This window comes from Mus pahari, chromosome 3 (genome assembly GCF_900095145.1).
Source record: "Mus pahari chromosome 3, PAHARI_EIJ_v1.1, whole genome shotgun sequence".
Taxonomy (NCBI): Eukaryota; Metazoa; Chordata; class Mammalia; order Rodentia; family Muridae; genus Mus; species Mus pahari.
Genome location: NC_034592.1, coordinates 18034855 through 18057262, shown reverse-complemented (window position 1 = coordinate 18057262; position 22408 = coordinate 18034855). Strand labels below are relative to the sequence as shown.

The 22408-nt window shown below is 51.6% G+C and overlaps 1 protein-coding gene across 1 annotated transcript; it reads left to right on the top strand.

Moving 5' to 3' along the window:
* Positions 1-462: 462 nt before the first annotated feature.
* LOC110318483 (ubiquitin-40S ribosomal protein S27a) lies at positions 463-995 on the top strand. Its single transcript, XM_021193563.1, has one exon. The coding sequence runs from the start codon at positions 494-496 to the stop codon at positions 962-964; it is 471 nt and encodes a 156-aa protein (XP_021049222.1). The 5' UTR covers positions 463-493; the 3' UTR covers positions 965-995.
* The last annotated feature ends 21413 nt before the right edge of the window (positions 996-22408 follow it).

Sequence of the window (22408 nt, the reverse complement as noted above, 5' to 3'; positions counted from 1 at the left end):
GGGGAATGAGGTCACAGGTGCTGCAGGGACAGGACACTGCTTGGAGGCCCACGAGCGTGCCCTGGGAATCCTTTTCACATCAGGGTCAGGAACAGACCTATCTCTGCAGGTGCACACCCCGGCGGGCTAAGGCTCTGCAGGGGTGGGGCTGGGGAGAGCAGTTAAGAGCATCTGCTTTTCCAGAGGACCCAAGTTCTGAGCACCTCAGTCAGGCAGCCTGGGAGAATTGTGAGTTCCAGGCCAGCATGGGCTACATAAGGAGAACCCTTCTTAGAAACAATCAAGAGAGGATCCTTGCCTGGCGGTGGTGTCGCATGCCTTTAATTCCAGCATTTGGGAGGCAGAGACAAGGAGAATTTGTATGAGTCTGAGGCCAGCCTGGCCTACAGGGCAAGCTCTAGGACAGCCTTGGCTACACAGAGAAACCCACCTTTAAAAAAACAATAAAATGCTTTTTTTCCGATCCGCCATCGCGGGTGGAGCCGCCGCCACGATGCAGATTTTTGTGAAGACCCTTACGGGAAAAACCATCACGCTCGAGGTTGAACCCTCGGACACTATAGAAAATGTAAAGGCCAAGATCCAGGATAAGGAAGGAATTCCTCCTGATCAGCAGAGGTTGATCTTTGCTGGTAAGCAGCTGGAAGATGGCCGTACTTTGTCGGACTACAACATCCAAAAGGAGTCTACCCTTCATCTTGTGTTGAGACTTCGGGGTGGTGCTAAGAAAAGGAAGAAGAAGTCTTACACCACTCCCAAGAAGAATAAGCATAAGAGGAAGAAAGTTAAGTTGGCTGTGCTGAAATACTATAAGGTGGATGAAAATGGCAAAATTAGCCGACTTCGTCGGGAGTGTCCTTCTGATGAATGTGGTGCTGGAGTTTTCATGGGAAGCCACTTTGATAGGCATTACTGTGGCAAGTGTTGTCTGACTTACTGCTTCAACAAACCAGAAGACAAGTAGTTGTGTATGCGTTAATAAAAAGAAGGAACTCATAAAAAAAAAACAATAAAATAAATAGATACGTAAACAAATAAATAAAACTTGACTGGGCATGATTGTGAAGGCCTTTAACCCAGCACTCAGGAGACAGAGGCAGGTAGGTGGATCTCTGTGAGTGAGAGGCCAGGCAGGTCTACATAACAAACTGCAGACCACCCAAGGCTACATAATGAGACCCTGTTTTAAAAAAAGAAACATAAAATAGATAATAATAAAAGTAAAATAGAATCTAAGAGGAGGATTTGCTCCCCTCATAGTTCATTAAGCAGGCAGGGAGCATCCTGTAGAGCAAGACCATGAGGGGAGGGGCTCGCGGTGGGCCCAGGGCCTAAGTGGTGGGGTCCTGGCCAGATGGCAAAGTGGACATCCAACAGGAAGAAAGAATTGGCCTCAATGTCTCTGTGACTTTTTCTAAAACGCATTTATATTTATTTATTTGTGTGTGTTATCATAAACAAATAGTATATAATTTATTTGTGTGTGTGTGTGTGTGTGTGTGTGTGTGTGAATGTGCCTGTGCGCACACATGAGGTACTCAGGACGAGACCTTAGAGGGCTTCCTCTATTGCTCTCCAGAGGGCTTCTCTGCCACCCTGACTCTGTCCAGACCTGCAGGCCTCTGGGCCTGATCTCCTAACTTTGCCCTCTGTGGTCTAGCCTTCTCTAAACCCACTACTTACAGCAAGTTTTCAGGGGAGCCATGGCCTCCCAACACACTGTCCCCTCTGTCTGCAATGCCACACTGCTCCCTCTGTCTGCCTTCAATGCTTCCTTTTGCTCAGTATTTAGATCTTGGAAAGCCATGGCCTCCCCCAGGTAGCCTTCTGTGACTTCTTTCCCAGTGGAGTGACTCTTCCTACGCCTCCTCAAAGTGCCATGGTGCCTTCCTCCTGAGTGTTCCTGTGTCCTACAAGCCATATCCATATGTCACTGGTAAACTTCCCTCTTCCCTCCGGGATATGTGTCTCTTGAGGGCACCTGGAAGGCATGGAACCCAAGAGCTGGGACCCAGAACACTTCTTTTTTTGTTTGTTTGTTTTGGTTTTGGTTTTGGTTTTTGGTTTTTTCGAGACTGGGTTTCTCTGTTCAGTCCTGGCTGTCCTGGAACTCACTCTGTAGACCAGGCTGGTCTTGAACTCAGAAATCCTCCTGCCTCTGCCTCCCAAGTGCTGGGATTAAACGTGTGTGCCACCACCGCCTGGCCAGAACCCTTCTGTTGAGTAAATGCAGATGTTTGGGTGCCAGGAGACTGATCAATGGCAGGTGTGCAGTGGCAGGTGTGAAGGGGCAGGTGTGCAGGGGCAAGTGTGTAGTGGCAGGTGTACAGGGGCAGGTGTACAGGGGCAGGTGTGCAGGGGCAGGTGTGCAGGGGCAGGTGTGCAGGGGCAGGTATATAGTGGCAGGTGTGCAGGGGCAGGTGTGCAGGGGCAGGTATGCAGGGGCAGGTGTGCAGGGGCAGGTGTGCAGGGACAAGTGTGAAGGGGAAGGTGTGCAGGGACATGTGTGCAGGGGCAGGTATGTAGTGGCAGGTGTATAGGGCCAGGTGTACAGGGGCAGGTGTGCAGTGTAAGTGTGAAGGGGCAGGTGTTCAGGGACAAGTGTGAAGAGGAAGGTGTGCAGGGACAAGTGTGAAGGGGAAGGTGTGCAGGGACAAGTGTGAAGAGGAAGGTGTGCAGGGACAAGTGTGAAGGGGAAGGTGTGCAGGGACAAGTGTGAAGGGGAAGGTGTGCAGGGACAAGTGTGAAGGGGCAGGTGTGCAGGGACAAGTGTGAAGGGGAAGGTGTGCAGGGACAGGTGTGCAGTGTGTAAATGTTTGCTCCCTGGTGGGAGAGCGTGATTTGGCCAAGATCAAACCTTGGGGAATGAAAATGGACTGAGTGTGCCAGTCCCGAGGGAGGTTTCAGGTCTTAAGAATGCCTGGCTGTGTGTGTGGGGGGGAGAGTGATCTTAGAAGAGTGACCTCAGGAGATAAGAGGAACAAGGGAGAGAGAGAGAGAGAGAGAGAGAGAGAGAGAGAGAGAGAGAGAGAGAGACTGTGCACAAGCCAGCAGGCTAGGCATACAGTGGCTCTTGCCTCCATGACCTCTCTGTGACCCCCCACCTGCACAGCCTGGGCCTCTCCACAGAATAGGAGGAGGGGCTGAGATCTTGCAGTGTCGCCAGGGGATCAGTGCACACTGCTGAACAGCCATTCTGTCCAACATCCCCATCCCCCAACTTTTGCTTGGGTCTTGCCTCCGGCCAGGCAGAGGTCAGGGAAAGGGCTGCCTCCTCCCGCTGGCTGGCTAGGGAGAGCATGAGACACCTCCTACTGGGTTGCTTTGAGACATTCACTCCACCTCTCTGACCTTAATCCCGGGCTACACGGGACTTGCTACAGCACTGTAGCTTAGAATGGGCTTCCTCCAGCCTTGATGCGGTGGCTGGGCTGTGGCTCATGGGTGGGGTGTTTGTCACATGTGCACAAAGCCCTGAGCAGCTTTTCCAGCGTCTCATGAACCCAGCGTAGTAACAAGCACCTGCAATTCCAGCACTTGGGAGTTAGAGGCAGGAGAGCTGAAGTTCAAGGTTATCCTTGGCTGCATAGAGAGTTCAAGACTCTGCGTGCCTTTAACCTCAGCACTTCTGATCTCTGTGAAATTGAGACAAGCTTGGTTTACAGAGCCGGTTCCAGGCCAGTGAGAACTACCTAGGAACCCTGTCTCAGAAAAAGACTCTGAGCGGAGGTGGTGGATGAGCTTTGCTTCTGTTTCTTTTACCCCCTTCCCACATTCAGGACCCTGCAGAATGTCCCTGATATAGACTAGGATGGAGCCATGACTTGCCTAGGTCTCTCGGCACTAGGTGGTCAAAGTAAGTTTGCTGTATGTATCCAGGGGCTCCGATCCTCCACTCTGGGCCTCCGTTTCCTTAGCGAGCACCTCTGTCCTTTAGTCCCTCAGCTCAGAACTGGAGCCTTTGCAGGCTCTGCCACATGCTCTCGGACAGTCCCCTCTATTGAGCACTGGACCTCCCTGAGACCTGAGATCTGAGTTCCTCCTTCTGCCCGTGCCTTCTCTTTTGTTCTTCCAGCTCCCGGTCACTAGAGAGGGACTTTGAATACAACCCTGTGCTGGACAAGCGGTCCGGTTTCTCTTTGCTTTTTGGTGATGCTAGAGAGTGAACCCAGGACCCCTGCACACACAGGCAAGTTCGGCCCCTCCCATCCAAAGACTGGCCCTAGACAGTTCTTAGTGTGGCCTCAAGGCTTAACACAGCACAGGTGGAGCCTTCTCCATCTCTTGCTGAAGTGCACACCCCAGCTCCCTGTCTGTTCCAAGCCCTGCTTGCTCAAAGGTCACTTGTCCCTAGCTTCTCCCCCAGGGGTCACATAGCCTTAGCCTGGCATCTTGTACAGCCAGACCATCAAAGTCAGCCAGCCTCACCTACTGTACCCCACCCAACCCCCGTGAGGCCTCCTATCTACCCTGCCTTGTGCTCGGCTCCACCAGGTACTGTGTCCAGCATCCTCTCTCTCCAGGGCAGAGATCTTTGAGGTTGCCCTAGTTAGCTTTCGATTTCTATGATAAACACCATGACCAAAAGCAACCTGGGGAGGAACAGGTCTATTACAAATCACACTCCATCCCCGAAGGAAACCAGGGCAGGAACTCAAGGCAGGAACCAACACAGAGACCATGGAGGGATGCTGCTCGCTGGCTTGTTCCTCATCACTTGCTCAGCCTGTTTCTTACAGCTCAGGGGTCACACCACCCACAGTGTGCTGCGCCTACAACACCAATCACTAAGAAAATGCCCCACAAGCCAGTCTTGATGCTCTGTCTTCTCAATGGTGCCAGCCTATGCCAAGTGGATCCTCCTGGGGTCAGGGGGGGTGTGTCACACTGGAATAAGCATGGGGTGAAGGAATGTGGAGGACTCAGACTGGCAATCCTCCCCCATGACTACTTGCCCTCAGGGAAGGGCCTGTGATGGCTATGTCACTTGAGACTCATACCTCTTTCATGAGGTTTGTTTCTTGGGAGTGGGGGGCAGGGTAGCCTGTCCTAAGGCCTAGGAGGAATCCAGTCTACACTTAACTACTGTGTGTCCCTTTTTTTTTTTTTTGGTTTTTCGAGACAGGGTTTCTCTGTATAGCCCTGGCTGTCCTGGAACTCACTTTGTAGACCAGGCTGGCCTCGAACTCAGAAATCTGCCTGCCTCTGCCTCCCGAGTGCTGGGATTAAAGGTGTGCACCACCACACCTGGCATACTACTGTGTGTCCTTAGGCAGAGCTCCTAACTCTCTGTGCCCTGGATCCTCATGTATAAACTAGAGATCATGCTGGTCCTGATGCAGGGGCAGGGGAGACACTCCCATGGCCCATGGCATGAGGCTCAGCATAGGCAGGTAGCTGTCACCTTCACCCGGCTGTGGTGTGGGTGAAGATGGAGGACATGGTCTCCCCAAGGGCATGATGCCTCTGGTTTGCTGTAGGCCTTAAGAGAATCTGTAGAGAGTACTTAGAGGGCCTGCCTGGAGGGGGTGAGGAGGCAGGGGTGGGGTCTATGCATGTGAGTATGTGTGGAGCCAGCAGGAGAACATTCAAAGGGAGGAGGAATGATAGGGAGGAGGGATGAGAGGGATGACAGATGGAAGGGAAGACGGAGAGGAGATGGGAGGGAGGAGAGAGGAGAGGAAGGAGGGATGGAAGGGAGGAGGGACGGCAGCAAGCTGGCTAGCAGTGCAGGGAGGCCTCCAACGAGGCTGAAGGAGAGAGCGGAGAGAGTGGCAAGAATCCCTGAGGAGACACTCTGGGTCCTGGGGGCACACAGTTTGAGTCAAAGGCTTGGGCAATGCTGTGGAGCCTCCAGTTGAGGGCTGGGCTGGGGTGCAAGTGAAGCACATCCCAAATTCAGGGTCCTGGGACAGTGCCTGAGCCAGACAGCCAGTACTGCTTGCAGGTGGTAGCCTTCCCCACACTGTCGCCCTTCCTCTGTGGGTGTCCTGCGTTCCTCCCTTCAGGAAAACCCAAATCTGTTGGGCTCCTCTTTTTGTTTTGTTTCTTTTTTTCTTTTTCTTTTTTAAAGATTTATTTACTTATTATATGTAAGTACACTGTAGCTGTCTTCAGACACTCCAGAAGAGGGCGTCAGATCTTGTTACGGATGGTTATGAGCCACCATGTGGTTGCTGGGATTTGAACTCTGGACCTTCGGAAGAGCAGTTGGGTGCTCTTACCCACTGAGCCATCTCACCAGCCCCTGTTTTGTTTTTTTTGAGACAGGGTTTCTCTGTGTAGCCCTGGCTGTCCTGGAACTCACTCTGTAGACCAGGCTGGCTTCCAACTCAGAAATCCACCTGCCTCGCCAGGCGTGGTGCACGCCTTTAATCCCAGCACTTGGGAGGCAGAGGCAGGCAGATTTCTGAGTTCAAGGCCAGCCTGGTCTACAAAGTGAGTTCCAGGACAGCCAGGGCTACACAGAGAAACCCTGTCTCGAAAAACCAAGACAAATAAATAAATAAATAGATAAAAACAAAGGACCCCACAGTTCAGTTTGTGCTTCTGTAACAAACACCACTGGTGGGGTGGTTTACACACCACAGATGCAGACCTTCACCGCCCTCAGGGCTAGACAGAGGTAGAGGAAAGATCTAGGCACTAACCGCCTTTGTGCATTGTGAGGATCTGTTCTTCTGGGTTCATTTTCTTGCTGGGATCTGAGAAGCAAGCAGGCTCCTCGTGGCCTCTTTCACAACGGCCATTGCTGGGGCCAGAGCATCTCACATCCAGAACTCACTACTTTTTGTTGTTGTTTAATTTTATGCTTAAGAGGGGTTTGCCTCATGTATGTATATGAATCATGCACCTGCAGTATCAATGGAGGCCAGTAGAGGGCGTTAGATTCCCCCTGGAACTGGATTTATAGATGGTTGTGAGCTTCCAAGTTGGTGTTGAGGTATGAACCCTGGTCCTCTGCAAGAGCAGCCAGTGCTCTCTTAATGGCTGAGCCATCTCTCTGAGACCCCTTCTTCCCTTTTAAAATTTGAAGTATGTGTATGTATGTGGGGAGAGGGATATATGGATATGAGTACAGAAGTCATTGGATCTTCTGGAGTGATCCCGAATCCCTGGTGGCTGTGAGCCAGGGATCAAGGTACCGGGAACCAAACTCTGGTCCCCTGGAAGAACAGCAAGTTAACCCCTGAGTCATTTCTCCAGTCCAGGACACTGCTTCTCAATCCCGTTCACATTAGAGACTGCAGTTTAACAGGGAAGCAGTAAGGAGTGACATTCCGACCACATACCTCATCTTCAAATACAGCCATTCTTTTGTATGCTTGCTTGTTTTGGTTTTTGTTTTTCGAGACAGGGTTTCTCGGTATAGTCCTGGCTGTCCTGGAACTCACTTTGTAGACCAGGCTGGCCTCGAACTCAGAAATTCGCCTGCCTCTGCCTCCCAAGTGCTAGGATTAAAGGCATGTGCCACCACTGCCCAGCGCTTGTTTTTATTTTATTTTATTTTATTTTTGATTTTTTTTATTTTCTTTATTTACATTTCAAATGCTATCCCGAAAGTTCCCTATACCCCCCTCCCGCCCCTGCTCCCCTACCCACTCACTCCCACTACTTGGCCCAGGCCTTCCCTTGTGCTGGGACATATAAAGTTTGCAAGACCAAGGGGCCTCTCTTTCCAGTGATGGCCGATTAGGCCATCTTCTGCTACATATGCAGCTAGAGACACAAGCTCAGGGGGTACTGGTTAGTTCATATTGTTGTTCCACCTACAGGGTTGCAGCCCCCTTCAGGTCCTTGGGTACGTTCTCTAGCTCCTCCATTGGGGACCCTGTGTTCCATCCAATAGCTGGCTGTGAGCATCCACTTCGGTGTTTGCCAGGCACTGGCATAGCCTCACAAGAGGCCACAATATCAGGGTCCCTTCAGCAGAATTATTTTTGATTTTTCAAGACAGTGTTTCTCTGTGTAGTCCTGGGTGTCCTGGAACTCACTCTGTAGACCAGGCTGGCCTCGAACTCAGAAATTCACCTGCCTCTGCCTCCCAAGTGCTGGTAGTAAAGACAGGGTCTCATGAACCCCAGGCTGGCCTCAAAATCGTTAAGTAGTTGAGGACTACTTGGACTACCTTGGACTGCCGATCTCTCTACCTCCCTATCTGGGATTACAGGCAAGCCCAACTGAGGTCACATTCTGAGTACTGGGGTAAGACTTTAACCTGTCGGGCTGGTGAAATGGCTCAGCAGGTAAGAGCACTGACTGCTCTTCTGAAGGTCCTGAGTTCAAATCCCAGCAACCACATGGTGGCTCACAACCATCTCATAATGAGATCTGACACCCTCTTCTGATGCATCTAAAGACAGCTACAGTGTACTTATTTATAATAAATAAATCTTTGGGCCTGAGCAAGTGGGGCTGACCAGAGGGAACAGAGGTTCTAAATTCAATTCCCAACAACCAGATGAAGGCTCACAACCATCTGTTCAGCTACAGTGTATATTCATATACATAAAATAAATGAATACATCTTAAAAAAAAAAAGACTTTAACCTATTTGAGGTCCTCGTCGCCCCCTCCCGCCCCCATGACAATTCTTGGCCTAGGTTATCCTGAAGGAGAACTTAAAGAAAGGCAGGTGTACCCAGCTTTTTTTGGCTAGGATGAAGGGGAGAGAGCAGACAGATAACAGGGAGCAGGGGAAAGAATTAATGTGGACCAGTACTATCGAACTCTGCCTGGTTGAAGCCAGGAGTCCAGCCCTTAGGGCCACCAGAGTTACCTGTTCAAAAGCCTCTGCAATGGTTTATATTGATTCTAGATGCAATATTGATAGGGACTGGAGTCACGAAGGAGACACACTTTTGGACATACCTGTGAGGGATCATCTGGCTTAGGTTAGCTGCCCTGGAAGATCCATGGTAACTGATCGTTGAAAGAAAAGGAGAAAGCTTAAGCAGCAACATTTGTAACCAGACGCTCCTTGACGTGGATACAATGTAACCAACTGCCTACAGCCGCCTCTCTCAGGATTCCCCTACCACCTCTGGTTGCAGCCCTAAACTGTGGGCTAGAGTAAACCTTCCTTTCTTAAATGGTCTCGCTCCTGTATTTTGTCCCAGCAATGTGTCAAACCCACTGCCTCTCAGTACCTTGTGCTTTGCCTCCTTCTCTGCCTATCTCTGTGTGACTGTCTAGGTGTCTGTGGGGAGGCGGAAGATGAGATTCAGGTGAGGTGTGGGCCTAGTGCTCCCATGAGCCTACAGGGGCTGCTCCACAGTTAGCCTGGGTTATGCCACCAAGCCAAGAGACACCAAGGGGTCCAGGGTTGCCAATCCACCTCCAGCAGCCTCTATTCCCAAGAGCCCCCTTTGAGGTCCTGGCTGCCTGTGCAAAACTTTTCTACAAAAGTATCTCCATGATGAGTTAGATTTTTTTTTTTTTTTGGTTTTTGGTTTTTGGTTTTTCAAGACAGGGTTTCTCTGTATAGCTCTGGCTGTCCTGGAACCCACTTTGTAGACCAGTCTGGCCTCATACTCAGAAATCTGCCTGCCTCTGCCTCCCGAGTGCTGGGATTAAAGGTGTGTGCCACCACTGCCTGGCTTCCCGTTGTCTGTTCTAATATCTTATTAAGCCATTACTCCAGGGAAGAACATTGGGTATCATGACCATGTCCTCACTGTAAGCCTCCCTAACCATCAAATATGTCCCTTAGTCCTATCATTGTGCCTTCCTTTCCATCAGCCACCATGCCTATTGTACACCTAGGAAGCTAGGACCACCCAAGGGCACAGCATAGGACACCAGAAATGGCTGGTGCTCCCGAGGCTGTCCCATCTGTCCACCTCTGACTGCAGAGCTCCTGTCTCTTTTAAAGTGATGCTTGCCTGCTGTACTGGCCTAGGGCATGTCCAAGAGGCTGAAGTCACCAGATGGTCATGCAAGGCAGCTGCTGTTTTGACCTACAGAGGCCTTTTGGGGATGGCTAGCAGCCAGAGCTACCACTGGGGGAAAGGACAAAAAGGCTGTGAGAGCCCAAGCTTTACCCCAAGCTTCTATCTGGGATGGTATGGTCCCTGGTAAAGCATAAGCTCTGGGGTCAGGCCGACCCAAGCGTATTCCTCCTAACCACCTAGCTGTATGACCCTGAGTCACCCTTGGTTGGCGTTCCCTCTTTTCCCTTTGGCAGACTGTACAGCACTCTGAATACAAGACTTCACCTAGACTAGACATGCTGTTAATCCAGGGACATCTTCTCCTGGGCAGAACAAGGGCTCCAGTCGTTGTCCTTAACCAACCAAGACACAGAGAGTTCACCAGGCCAGCCTAGGTCACATGACAGGCACAAATTCCATGTTGACTCCCAGTCTAGTAGTGTTCCTGATCATACTCCAAAGGACAGCAAAGGTGGGTCAATGGGGACAGCGATGGGGCATGCAGGGAGGGAAAGGTTGATCCTCGTGTTGATCCCACACATGGTGCCTCCCCATAGCAAATACTTAACAGTCCTCCCGGATAACCTAGTAAACATGTAGGGGGCGGATGGCCAGATGGATGACTGGACGGATGTATGGGCAAATGGACCAGCAGGAAGGTGACGCTTAGCTCTGTATTGTCTTGAATTCCTAGTACTGGCCAGCACGCTGGCTGCCAGCAGTCTCCTTCTTCCTGTTGGCTGAGTCATTGCACCCAGCTTGTCCCCAAAGCTGGAAATACAGAAGGAAGACACAGAGACACCGACAAAACCGAGGACCTCACCACCAGCCCCATTCTAAGAGAAGGAAACTGAGGCAGGGGAGAGTCCCGACCTCACTGCTTCCCCAGCAGCTGAGGGCCTCTCTAGCCCTGCCTGGTTTCCCTCACTACTGCAGGGGGAGTCTTAAGCCTCTTTTGCTGGGTTTCTGGAAACTGGGGGTAGGGTGGGGGTGGGGCCAGTCCCTACATCTGATTCCCGGAGGCCTTGTCAGTCATCCTGACTCTTCCACGCACCGCCTCCCTCCCGGGAAGCCCCGTGGCCTCTGCCCAATGAACCACCCCCACTCTCCCCACAGAGGCTCTTCCTCCTCTTTCATCCTTTCCTCTCAGCCTCTTTCGTCCTCTTCCAGGGTTGGGTAGCAGACACAGGAACCCAACTCTGTCTCCTGTGACCTTGGGGTCCTCCCCGACCTCTCTCTGTAGCCCAGCCTCCAGGAGTCCTTGGCCACAAACAGGAGCTGTCCTCTCTCTCTCTCTCTCTCTCTCTCTCTCTCTCTCTCTCTCTCTCTCCATCCCCCACCCCCACCCCCGCCCTGCCCTCTAGCCCCCTGTCTTTTTTTTCTCTCCACCTAGTCTCTTGTACTAGTGTACTCTCCCATAGGGAGACTCCCACCCACAGTCAGCTTCTCCCTCCTCCACCCTCCCTCCTCAGAGAATGCCAAGTCTGCAGCTTTCCAGCGACCTTGAACAGGCAGCAGCTTGGCGCTTGGCTGGGAGAGCCCGGGGAGGGGCCTCGGAGCTGAGCCCTGCAGGTTGGTTCTGGCTAGGTGTCGGGACTGCACTGCTATGTCCCCCTCTACCCTGTTTACCTGGCTTTATCTCCACCCGCTGGCCCTTGTCACCTCCCTTCTTGCTAGCTATCTTTGTGGCACACCCACTGTTAAAAGCCAGTTGCAGGGAGGCGGAGAATCTTGGCTTCTGCTTTTAGAAACCCTGGACCAGGCCTGGCACACTGTAGTTGCTCACAGCCAGGCTAGGAACCGGAAAAACACTCTGCTCTGGACAACACTATTCACTGAGTCGTCCCTGGGCGCTACCTCTATGTGCCTAACAGCGAGCTAGGACCCCATGGGAAGAGGGGGAAACCGAGGCACGTAGTAGCAGGCTTGCAGAGTCTAGACCTGAACCCACGGCGTTCTCGTCTTCCTCCTGTCACCGCCTCTCTTCAGCCTGGGGTGGCAGGTGCATGTCCGGCGCCCCCGGAGAAGCAAAGGGTCAACCAAACGCCCCCGCCCAGGCCTCAGGGCCATCCTCAACGCGGCCACCGCGAGCTCAGCCCGCGCCCACCGGGAGCTGGGGAGGGAGAGAAAAATGAGTTTTCCCGGCGCCCGGTGGCGGTGTCAATTGATCGCGCGCGGGCGGGGGCGCGCGGCGGGCTGGGGGCCTGGCTCGCAGCTGCCGGCGCGCAATTATCGGGAAAAAACCCGGGCGGCTGCGGCGCTGAAATTAGTTATCGATCCCTCGGCGGGGCCGCGCTCGTCGCTGACGGCTGCAGACCCCGGCCGGGCCCGGGGGGCGGGGCCTCCCGGCACTCCTCGGCATCCCCCTACTCCCGCTCACTCCGCGGTCCACTGGCGCTCAGTTGACCGCCCTGTCCTCCTCAGCAGGCCTGCCACTGCCGAGGGCTGGGCAGCTGGGCGCCTGGGAAAGTTCGAGCATCCTCCGAGCAGCAGGCTGCTCAGCTGTATACTGGGGCTGGGGGTCGTTCCTGAATCTTGATCCTGGGAGAAGACTCTGTCCTGCTGAGGCATCCTGCCAGGCGGCTGTGGGGACGTTTATACAATTTATTTTATAGTTTGCATTTATTTATGTAGTGTATGGGGGTGGCACATGTGTGTCCCAATGTGCATGTGGAGGTCAGAGGACAACTAGTGGGAGTGGGTTATCTCCTTCCACACATCAGGTCCTGGGGATAGAAGTGGCAAGCTCCTCTATCCGATGAGCCGTGTGACCTGTCCTGGATGTTTAAACATTTTATACAAAGCAACAAATTATTTCAATTAATTTATTTTTATTGTATGCATATGAGTACACTGTAGCTGTGTTCAGACACACCAGAAGGGGGCATCGGATCCCATTACAGAGGGTTGTGAGCCACCACGTGGTTGCTGGGAATTGAACTCAGAACTCTGGAAGAGCAGTCAGTGCTCTTAACCGCTGAGCCATTTCTCCAGCCCCAAAGCAACGATTCTTGCCAGAGGTTTCCGGAGTTGTGACATCCTGCCTTCAAGCTGAGGAAACCAAGTCAGCAAAGGCAGACAGACAGATGGATCAGATGGATATACAAGTGGACAGTGGCCTCAACACTCCGGAGCCTGGTCGGGACACAGGCTGGGGAGTGGCTGGGTTGGAGCGGCCTGGCTTCTCAGGGCAGAGCCTGGGCCAGTCAAGTCTGGGCCCCTTAGCCATGCTGAGCAGCGCCTCCAGCTTCAGACAGGAAGGAAGAGGGAGACAGCATCTTGCTCCCACCTCTGCTCTCAGCACCAGCTGAGGAGGGAGGCACCAGCCTGGAGGAAGGGACCTGAGTTCTAATTTTGACCCTGGAGTCCCAGGCTCTCTACCATTGCCCAGGCCTTCTGCACTTTTATGTAGAGGAGGGTGGGCCTGTGTCTCCTGTGGCTCTTTTTGGGGTACTGGGCTCATCTCCCAGCCATGGGTGCATGGGGGTGGGGGTAGGGTGGGGGTTGGTGGAATTAAAACAAATCTTTCTCTGTAGCCCAGGCTAGCCTGACTCTTGAGCCTCCTGCCTCTGCTTCCTGAATATGAGGATGCAGGTGTACACCAGCCTGCCAGCACCGCACATTTTCACGCAGCAGCTACTATGCACAAGCAGGAGCTGTTGGTCCTGGGCATCGTGGGTCCCCTGAGGACAGGACAGCCTGTGCTCTCCCTCCGGGCAAGATGAGGGTTAAAGCTGCTGCTGCTGCTACACTACTTACATCGCCATGGGGAGTTCGGGGGGCTGAAGGATAGCACCAGATTGGGGTCGGAGACCAGTCCCAAGGGAACACTGAGGCCAACTAGAATAGGAACGTAGAACCGTGTAGCTTAGAACCACTGGGAGAAAAGCCACTGTTAGGAATGGGCAAATGCTGCCCAGAAGCCAGCAGGAAGAACCATGGGCTAGGGCTCTGTCATGGCTAGGGTAACTCAGGGGGTATGGGAGGAGTCTGAACAGCAGGAAGGGCAACAAGGTTCAGCCCACCTCCTCTTTGGGTGTTTGTGTTGTTTTAGCCTATGGGCTTGGCTTGCAGGGAGCCTGAGTTGGGCGGCAGGTGGCCCCATGCGGTCTCCCTGAGCCTCAGTTTCTTATTCTGAGCTCAGCCCTGGGTTCGAGTCTTCCTCGACAAGCCCTAGGACCTGGGTGTAACTATATCAAATGAGCAGGCCTGGGCATACGGCTCAGCTGGTAGACTGCTCCCATGGTGTGGGAGATTCCCTGGGTCCCACCTCCAGGGCAACAGGAACTGGAGGGTGTTGTCTGTCTCCCAGCAGTTGGGAGGCAGAGAGGCAGGAGCATGGAGAATTTAAGGCCATCCTCATCTGCATAGCCAGCTCCCAGCCAGACAAGGCCAGAAGCAATCCTCCTCCAAAACAAAACCAACAATCAACCAAGTGGTTGCTACAGCACCACCATGAGGTTCGGTTGGGTTTGCCAGCCACTCTGAGTCCTGACTTGAGAAGGTAGTATGGCTTCCTCTTTCTTCTCTCCCGTATCTTTTTATTAGATGCTGGCCAGAGTCTTGGCACTGCCATTTCCCTGGTCCTTTCTCTTTTCCACTCTTTCTTTAAAGCCCCCATCCCCACTGTGTGGGTCCCTGAGGTGGCTGACCTCCATGCAGGCTCCGAAGGCAGGAGATTTCTCTCTCCTCCCTTGGCAGCTGCTGAGCTTGGCAGGCTGTCTTTCTTCCTTTGATTTTTGGAAACAGGGAATTCACTATGTAGATGAGGCTATCCTGGAGCTCACAGAGATCCACCTGCCTCTGCTTCCTGGTACTGAGATTAAAGATGCATGCCACTAAACCTGGCTAGGATGTTTCTTTTGAATGCTGATAAAATTGTCCAGGAGCTTCAAAACAAAGCAACACTGCTGTGGTATTACCTTGGGGATTTTACCCCACTTTAGACCATAGTTCCCAAATAAAAGACACAAAACCCTTTATTTTAGATTTATAATAAGCCTTAAAACACTAGAGCTGGGCAGATACCAAAATGGGTTGGGTCTCAGGGCAGGGCAGCTCTCCCCTGCCCTCCCAACTTCCCCACAATGGGGGCAGAGGGGGTTACAGAGCCAGTTGGTCCTCAGCATCTGAACTCCTTTGGGACAGGAGAGGTGTCAGTCACTCTGCTGGCCACAGCGACCCTGGCCTGCTGCCAAAGAGAAAGAAAGCTAGAGGGTGGGGGTGAGAGGAATGTGGGGTGAAGGGGGTTGCCCCTCTGGGACCTGGAAACCTGGAGAGTGTGAAGAAGTAGGGAGTGTGTGTCTGTCCTGGCCTGCTGGCAGGGTAGACTGCATGACAGGAAGCTGCTTCCCTGATTTGTGGAGACCGATGCTCCCTGGCTTAGGGCAGGCGGCAGGCGGTTTAGTTCCCAGTTGGGAGATTGTAGAATCCCACAGATGACTGCCTGGGGCAACCTTCTGTGGGGATGCAAGAGTTCTCAATATTCCACTCAGTGAATGTCTGTGCTGAGAAGCAGGGTGTTTCTCTGTGACTGGGGGGGCCAGGGCCTGTGCTCATGGGGCGCATTCAGAAGAGTGGGAACATGCATGCTCCAGTATGTATCAGAAGACATGTGTGAGTGACACATATGTTTCTGCAGCTGTAGTGGGTAAGTGCCTGTGTCTGTGACATGACAGTACCTGCTGTGGGCCTACAGGTATTTTCGCGTGTGTACGTGCATGTGTGTGTGTGTGCCGCCATTCCATGTCTGCAGTGCTGACTATAGGTTGGCACACCTGTGTGCATTTATGTCCACAGGCACGCGTGTGTCTCGTATGTGCCTGTGTGTACCCACTGATGCTTGGTTGTCAGGCTGCATTTACACGTGGGTGAATGTTTCTGTGTGGGGGACGGGCTTCACCATGGAAGTACAGAGATGGGTGGGTATGGAACACCTACATGCCTGTGTATCATTTGTGTGTGGAGCTTAGTCATCCCTGTGAACACTGTCATGGCTTGACATATATTCGTGACTAGTTCTGCACACATACGCGCACACACAGCTCCTCCAAGTGCTCAAGTATTTCAGGGTATGCTAGTGTCCATGTCTGCTTCCAAGTACTTTTCAAAATGCCCTGAGTATGGGGAGCACAGCACTCTCATGGGGAGCACATCTCACTCGTGAGGAGCATAGCACACTCATAGGTAGTAAAGCATACTCAGGGGGTGCATGGTATACTCATGGGGAGCACAGCACACTCATGAGGAGCATAGCACACTCATGGGGAGCACATCTCATGAGGTGCATAGCACACTCATGGGTAGTAAAGCATACTCAGGAGGTGCATGGTATACTCATGGGGAGCACAGCACACTCATGAGGAGCATAGCACACTCATGGGGAGCACAACAAACTCATGGGGACCACAACAAACTTATAGGGTGTACAGCACACTCAGGGGAAGCACAGCACTCACATGGGGGGCACAGCAAACTCGTGGGGAGCACAGCATAATCATAGGTAGCATAGCACACCCAGGGGGTGCATGGTATGCTCATGGGGAGCATAGCAAACTCATGAGGAGCATAGCACACTCATGGGGAGCACAGCACACTCATGGGGTACACAGAACACTCAGGGGAAGCACAGCACACCCATGGGGAGCACAGAAAACTCATGGGGGGAACAGCACACTTATAAGGAGCACAGCACACTCGTGGGGAGCACAGCACACTTATGAGGTACATAGCAATCCAGGGGGAGCACAACAAACTCATGGAGAACATAACAAATTCATGGGGAACATATCATACTCATGGGGAGCACAGCACACTCATAGGATGCACAACACGCCATGCAGGGGAAAGCGTTCTCCCAGAGTCTGCAGTACTCTGGAGGGCAGAGAGGACACCGCAGGGCTTTCCTGCCCACTGCTGGGAGGAGGATACTGAAGAGGAGAGTTGTGCCAGCAGTGTAGCCAGCTGCCCCTCACCCAGCTGGGGTTCAGGAAAATAGTTTCTCCTGCCTGCTCCTCGGGCATCCAGGGCTGGCAGGGGCAGCAGACAGCAGGTGGCTTGGAAGAGCAGACAGGCTTTCCAGGGCTCCTTGCCAACAGAGGTTCTTCTGGGCCTCTGAGCTTACAGGGACCAACGGCCGCTGCTGTGTCCATTGTGAGCCTCGTGTGCCTGCTTCTGGGCCTCTGCGTGGACCATCTAGCTCCTGTGGCTGTGGACCTGGCTTTTCTTAACGTTTTCCCTGTTCAGAGCTAGACAGGGGACAGAGTTAGACAGCTACATTCTACAGAGGCTTAGGACCACGTGCCCACCCTGGTGACTGAGATGGAGCCGAGGGTGCAGGATGCCAGCCAGCTTGGTTTCCGGCTCCCTGTCTCCCCCTTTCCCTCTCCATTCCTCCTGTCTCCCTCTCCATGGTTGTTACTGTCTGGATATTTCCATGCCACCCAGAGCAGCTCACTCCACTCCCTGTGAAGTTCCTCACCTCTGCGTCTCTGCCCGTCTCCCTATTCAGGGGTAGGCCACTGACCTCTGGACACACACTTCTTCATCCTCTGAAGACTTTGGGATCACTCAGCTGTCCCCACTCAGAGTGTCTGTCCTTCCTGGTCATCATGAAGACACCCTGAGCGGCCTACTAGTTTCCCTTCATGCAGTCCTCCCCAGCAACCTCCACCTCACCCTGCACCAGGATTCTCCTTGGTTGTGGCTTGTTCGGCTTGCCTCTGAGGAGTGACTGGCAGACTTCCTGCATTCTCTGTCTCCCGTCTACCTGTCCATCAGAAGGACCCTCTTCCAAACTTCTCTGTACCCCACTTCCCTCACCCCTCCCATTCTCCCTGACCAGCTCCATCCCCTGCTGTGCCTCTCTCCTCACTCCTACCCCCATTTCCCAGCATCCCTCAAGTTCTCTGTACATTGTCTGGGACAATCGCACCCTAGTGCATCATGGGAAAAACCCAAATCCACCTCCTGGACTCAGTGGTACCCATTTTCTTGATGTGTGTGCCTTGAGGCCATTTGTGATAGTCTTTTTTTCTTATTCTTCTTTTGTTTAGAGTATTATTCACTATGTAGTCCAGGGTGGCCTCAAACACAGAGATCTGCTTGCCTCTGCCTCCTGAGTGTCAGGATTAAAGACCTCACTGGACCATCAGTCTCCATTCTTAACTGGATTGGAAGGCACCTAGATTAGCAATTACACACATGTGAGAGTTGGAAAGGGAGGGAGGTCCACCCCTACTTTCAATGGCACCGTCCAGGAAGCTCAGGGCCAGGATGGGAGAAAAGAGACAGCCTGGGTACTGGCTCCCCTCTGTCTGCTTCCCGGCCACTGTGATGGGAGTGACTTTGCTCCAGCAGGTTCTCTACATGTGGAGCCAGAGGTGTCTGAAGTCAGGATCCGAAAGGGTCCTCCTTACTTTGAGTTTCCTTTGTCACAGCAAAAGTCACTGAGGTGCTTAACCTGAGCACGTCGTTCTCACCTGTTTTATCAGGAAAGATCTAGAAACACAGAATTGAGTGTAGTGCGTCCCTGTAGTCTCCACACTCATAAGGTAGAGGCATGAGGAGGATAAATTCCAGGCCAGCCTGGGATGCGTGTGCAGACCTATCTCCAAACGTTAATTGATCAGGGATGGTAGCCCACACCTTCAATCCCAGCACTCAGGAGGTAGGGGTGAGTGGATCTCTATGAGTTTGAGGCCAGCCTGGTCTACAGAGTGAGCTCTAGGACAGCCAGGGCTACACAGTGAGACCCTGTCCCAAAAATTTTTAATTAATTAAAAATAAACAACTAGGGCTGGTGAGATGGCTCAGTGGGTAAGAGCACCGGACTGCTCTTCCAAAGGTCCGGAGTTCAAATCCCAGCAACCACATGGTGGCTCANAACCATCNGTAACAAGATCTGACGCCCTCTTCTGGAGTGTCTGAAGACAGCCACAGTGTACTTACATATAATAAATAAANAAATTAAAAAAATAAAATAAAATAAACAACTAAAGCTGGGCGTGGTGACGCACGCCTTTAATCCCAGCACTTGGGAGGCAGAGGCAGAGACAGGTGGATTTCTGAGTTCTAGGCCAGCCTGGTCTACAGAGTGANCTCTAGGACAGCCAGGGCTACACAGTGAGACCCTGTCCCAAAAATTTTTAATTAATTAAAAATAAACAACTAGGGCTGGTGAGATGGCTCAGTGGGTAAGAGCACCNGACTGCTCTTCCNAAGGTCNNGAGTTCAAATCCCAGCAACCACATGGTGGCTCACAACCATCCGTAACAAGATCTGACACCCTCTTCTGGAGTGTCTGAAGACAGCTACAGTGTACTCACATATAATAAATAAATAAATCTTTTTTTTTTTTAAAAAAAAAAAGAGTGTATATTGTACTTACAAAACAAGCAGGTTCGGTTGCCACATGTCAGTTTCAGGGGATCTGATGCCCTCCTCTGGACTCCATGACACTCATATGCACTCATATGCACACACCACAATGCTCATACACACACACACACACACACACACACACACACACACAAGCCTGATAACCTAAATCTGACTCTCAGGATGCACGGAGCAGAAGGAGAGAACTGATCCCTGTACGTTGTCCTCTGACACAACACACACACAAACACGATAGATAGATAGATAGATAGATAGATAGATAGATAGATAGATAGATAGATAGATAGATAGATAAGTGTGTGTAATAAAAGATTTTTTTAAAAAGATAAATCTTTTGTATTGGGACAATAGAAAAAAAATGCTTTAAAACCAGCTCTTGAGAATTGACCAGACCCTGTCCATAATAAGCTGAAGGGTCTGAAGGAGTAAATTCATTTGAAAGAGTTTCTGTTGAGCCACAAGTCCTTCTTGGGTGCCCTTCCAGCATAAGGCCATCTGGGAAGTTGAGGTAGAATGTTGTGGTTTATAGAGTGTATTTGGGTGCTAAGTTTGTAGGGGTAAACTTGTGTTCATTTTGATGGTTTCTTGGCTGGATTGAGTGCTGAGATTAGAAAAGCATATCTTGGGACTGGAGAGATGGCTCAGTGGTTAAGAGCACTGACTGTTCTTCCAGAGGTCCTGAGTTCAATTCCCAGCAACCGCATGATGGCTCACAACTGTCTGTAATGGGATCCGATGCACTCTTCTAGTGTGTCTGAAGACAGCTACAGTGTACTCATATACATAAAATAAATAATTCTGAAAGAGAGAGAGAGAGAGAGAGAGAGAGAGAGAGAGAAAGAGAAAAAGAAAAACATATCTCTAAGTATGTCTGTGAGGGTCTTTCCAAAGAATATTAATTAAGGAGGCACACCTTCTCTGAATGTGGGTGTCCCCACAGGCTGGGCCCCAGATGGAATAATGGACTAAAAAGGGAGAAAGAATATAAGCGAATATAAGCCTTAGTGTATACATTCATTCTCTCTCTCTCTCTCTCTCTCTCTCTCTCTCTCTCTCTCTCTCTTTCTCTCTCTCTCTTGCTCTCTTCTCTCTCTCCCCTCTCTCCTCTCCCTTTCATAAAAGCCTCATCCAGGAATAAAAACAATAGCCTAACATATAAAATTATACAGTACACAGAAATGTGTGTATGTTTGCTTTAATCCCGGGTGTGGGATACGGGGCATCTTCAGATTGTCCACAGCAGCTGACTATGATTTGTCTCATGCTCTAGGAGGGACATGATTTTGCCAGCTGAGCATAGTCTACATTTGGAACTCTGGAGTCTCTTATAAATCCTAGAGCGAGGTGCTGGAGGTTGCAGGGTGGCTGGAGCTCCTCCTTCTGCTGCGGGTTCCTGCTGTTGCTGTTGCTATGGCTGGATTGCTGGATTGCTGGATTGATGGATTGCTGGATTGATGGATTGATGGATTGATGGATTGATGGATGGCTGGATGGCTGGATGGCTGGATTGATGGATTGATGGATTGATGGATTGATGGATTGATGGATTGCTAATGACGAAGATTGGACTTGCCCCCAGGAACTTGATGCCTCTGACCAGCAGCAAGTAGTCTGAAGAGATCTATATCCCTTTCCTCTCTGACTTTCTTACTTCTTACCTAGTGTCGGTGGTTGGAAGGGTGTGCGATGGAGAGGGGTGGTAGCAGTAAAGGAATCCAATAAAGAAGCCAGAGAACCTGCACACCTCCCAGAGGCTCAACCGCCCCAGCACTGGCTGGAGGCAGAGGGTAAGGGCAAGGCTGTGTTCCATAGAAAGACCTTCATGGGAGAGGCCAAGGGCACGTGGACTACCTTTCTGTCGCTGGGATAAGGCACCATGACCAAGGCAACTTATAGAAGGAAGGCTTTATTTGGGCTCACAGTTCCAAGGGGATAGAACTTCAGTGAGGCAGGACATCATGGCAGCAAGCATGAAACACGCCCCCGGTATTTTTATCCCACACACCATCAACTGCAAAACTTGAATTTAGGGCTTGAATTAGATGGCAAAGTGAGGAAGGGTACTTGCCGCCAAGACTGACACCCGAGTTCCTGAGCTCCTCCTCCAGGATGCACGTGATGGACGGACAGGACTGACTAGACCATTCCTTTTCTTTTTGGCCTTGCCCCTTTGGTTTTTTTCAAGACAGGGTTTCTCTGTGTAGCCTGGGCGGTTTTGGAAGTCACTTTGCAGACCAGTCTGGCCTCAGAGGTCTGCCTGCCTCTGCCTCCTGAGTATTGGAATTGAAGGTGTTTGCCACCATTGCCAGAGTTACCCCTTTTAAGAAAAATAGAAAAAATGGTCTTAAAAGGCTCTTCCCCATTCCCTAGGCTGCTCAGCCTCTGTGTGCCAGAGCTAAAACCTTCCAGAAGCCTCCCCAGCTTATTCTTTTCTTTCTAGGGCATTCTTTATTTCCCCTTTGCATATCTGTTTGTGCTCCATGCACAGACTTGAGCCTATGCCTTGTGTCCCACCACTGAGCTACATCTCTGACAGTATTATTATTATTGTTGCTTTATCCTGCTATTCACTATAGGTTGGCCTCAAAGTCAGACTCCTCCCGTCTCTCTGCTGGGATTATGGCTGTATGTAAACACAGTTATGACTGTCATTTTTTTTTTTTTACTATATGTCAGATACTGCAAATTTTGGAAATTGTGTCTATGTAACCCTTGACCGCGGTTCTGGAAGACAGTCCCCTGGAAACCGGCCTCCTTCGAGTCTTGTTTTGTGAGTTATCAGACAGGAGGTGCAGTGGCGCTCAGCTAGGACACCTCAGAAGCCACCCCTGCCCGGTGGCTAGAGATCAGCAGTTCTGTTGGCCGGCTGGTGTGAGGTGCTAGGCACAAGCTCCGGTGAGCACTGCGTTCCAACCCTCTCTCATGGTTCTTACTTTGGCCTTTTAAAAACAACTGCATCACTGAGCGGTGGTGGCGCGCGCCTTTAATCCCAGCACTCGGGAGGCAGAGGCAGGCGGATTTCTGAGTTCGAGGCCAGCCTGGTCTACAGAGTGAGTTCCAGGACAGCCAGGGCTACA

What these genes read in the sequence shown, in the direction of transcription:
- LOC110318483 (XM_021193563.1), top strand. Translation starts at nt 494, where the DNA reads ATGCAGATTTTTGTGAAGACCCTTACGGGAAAAACCATCACGCTCGAG.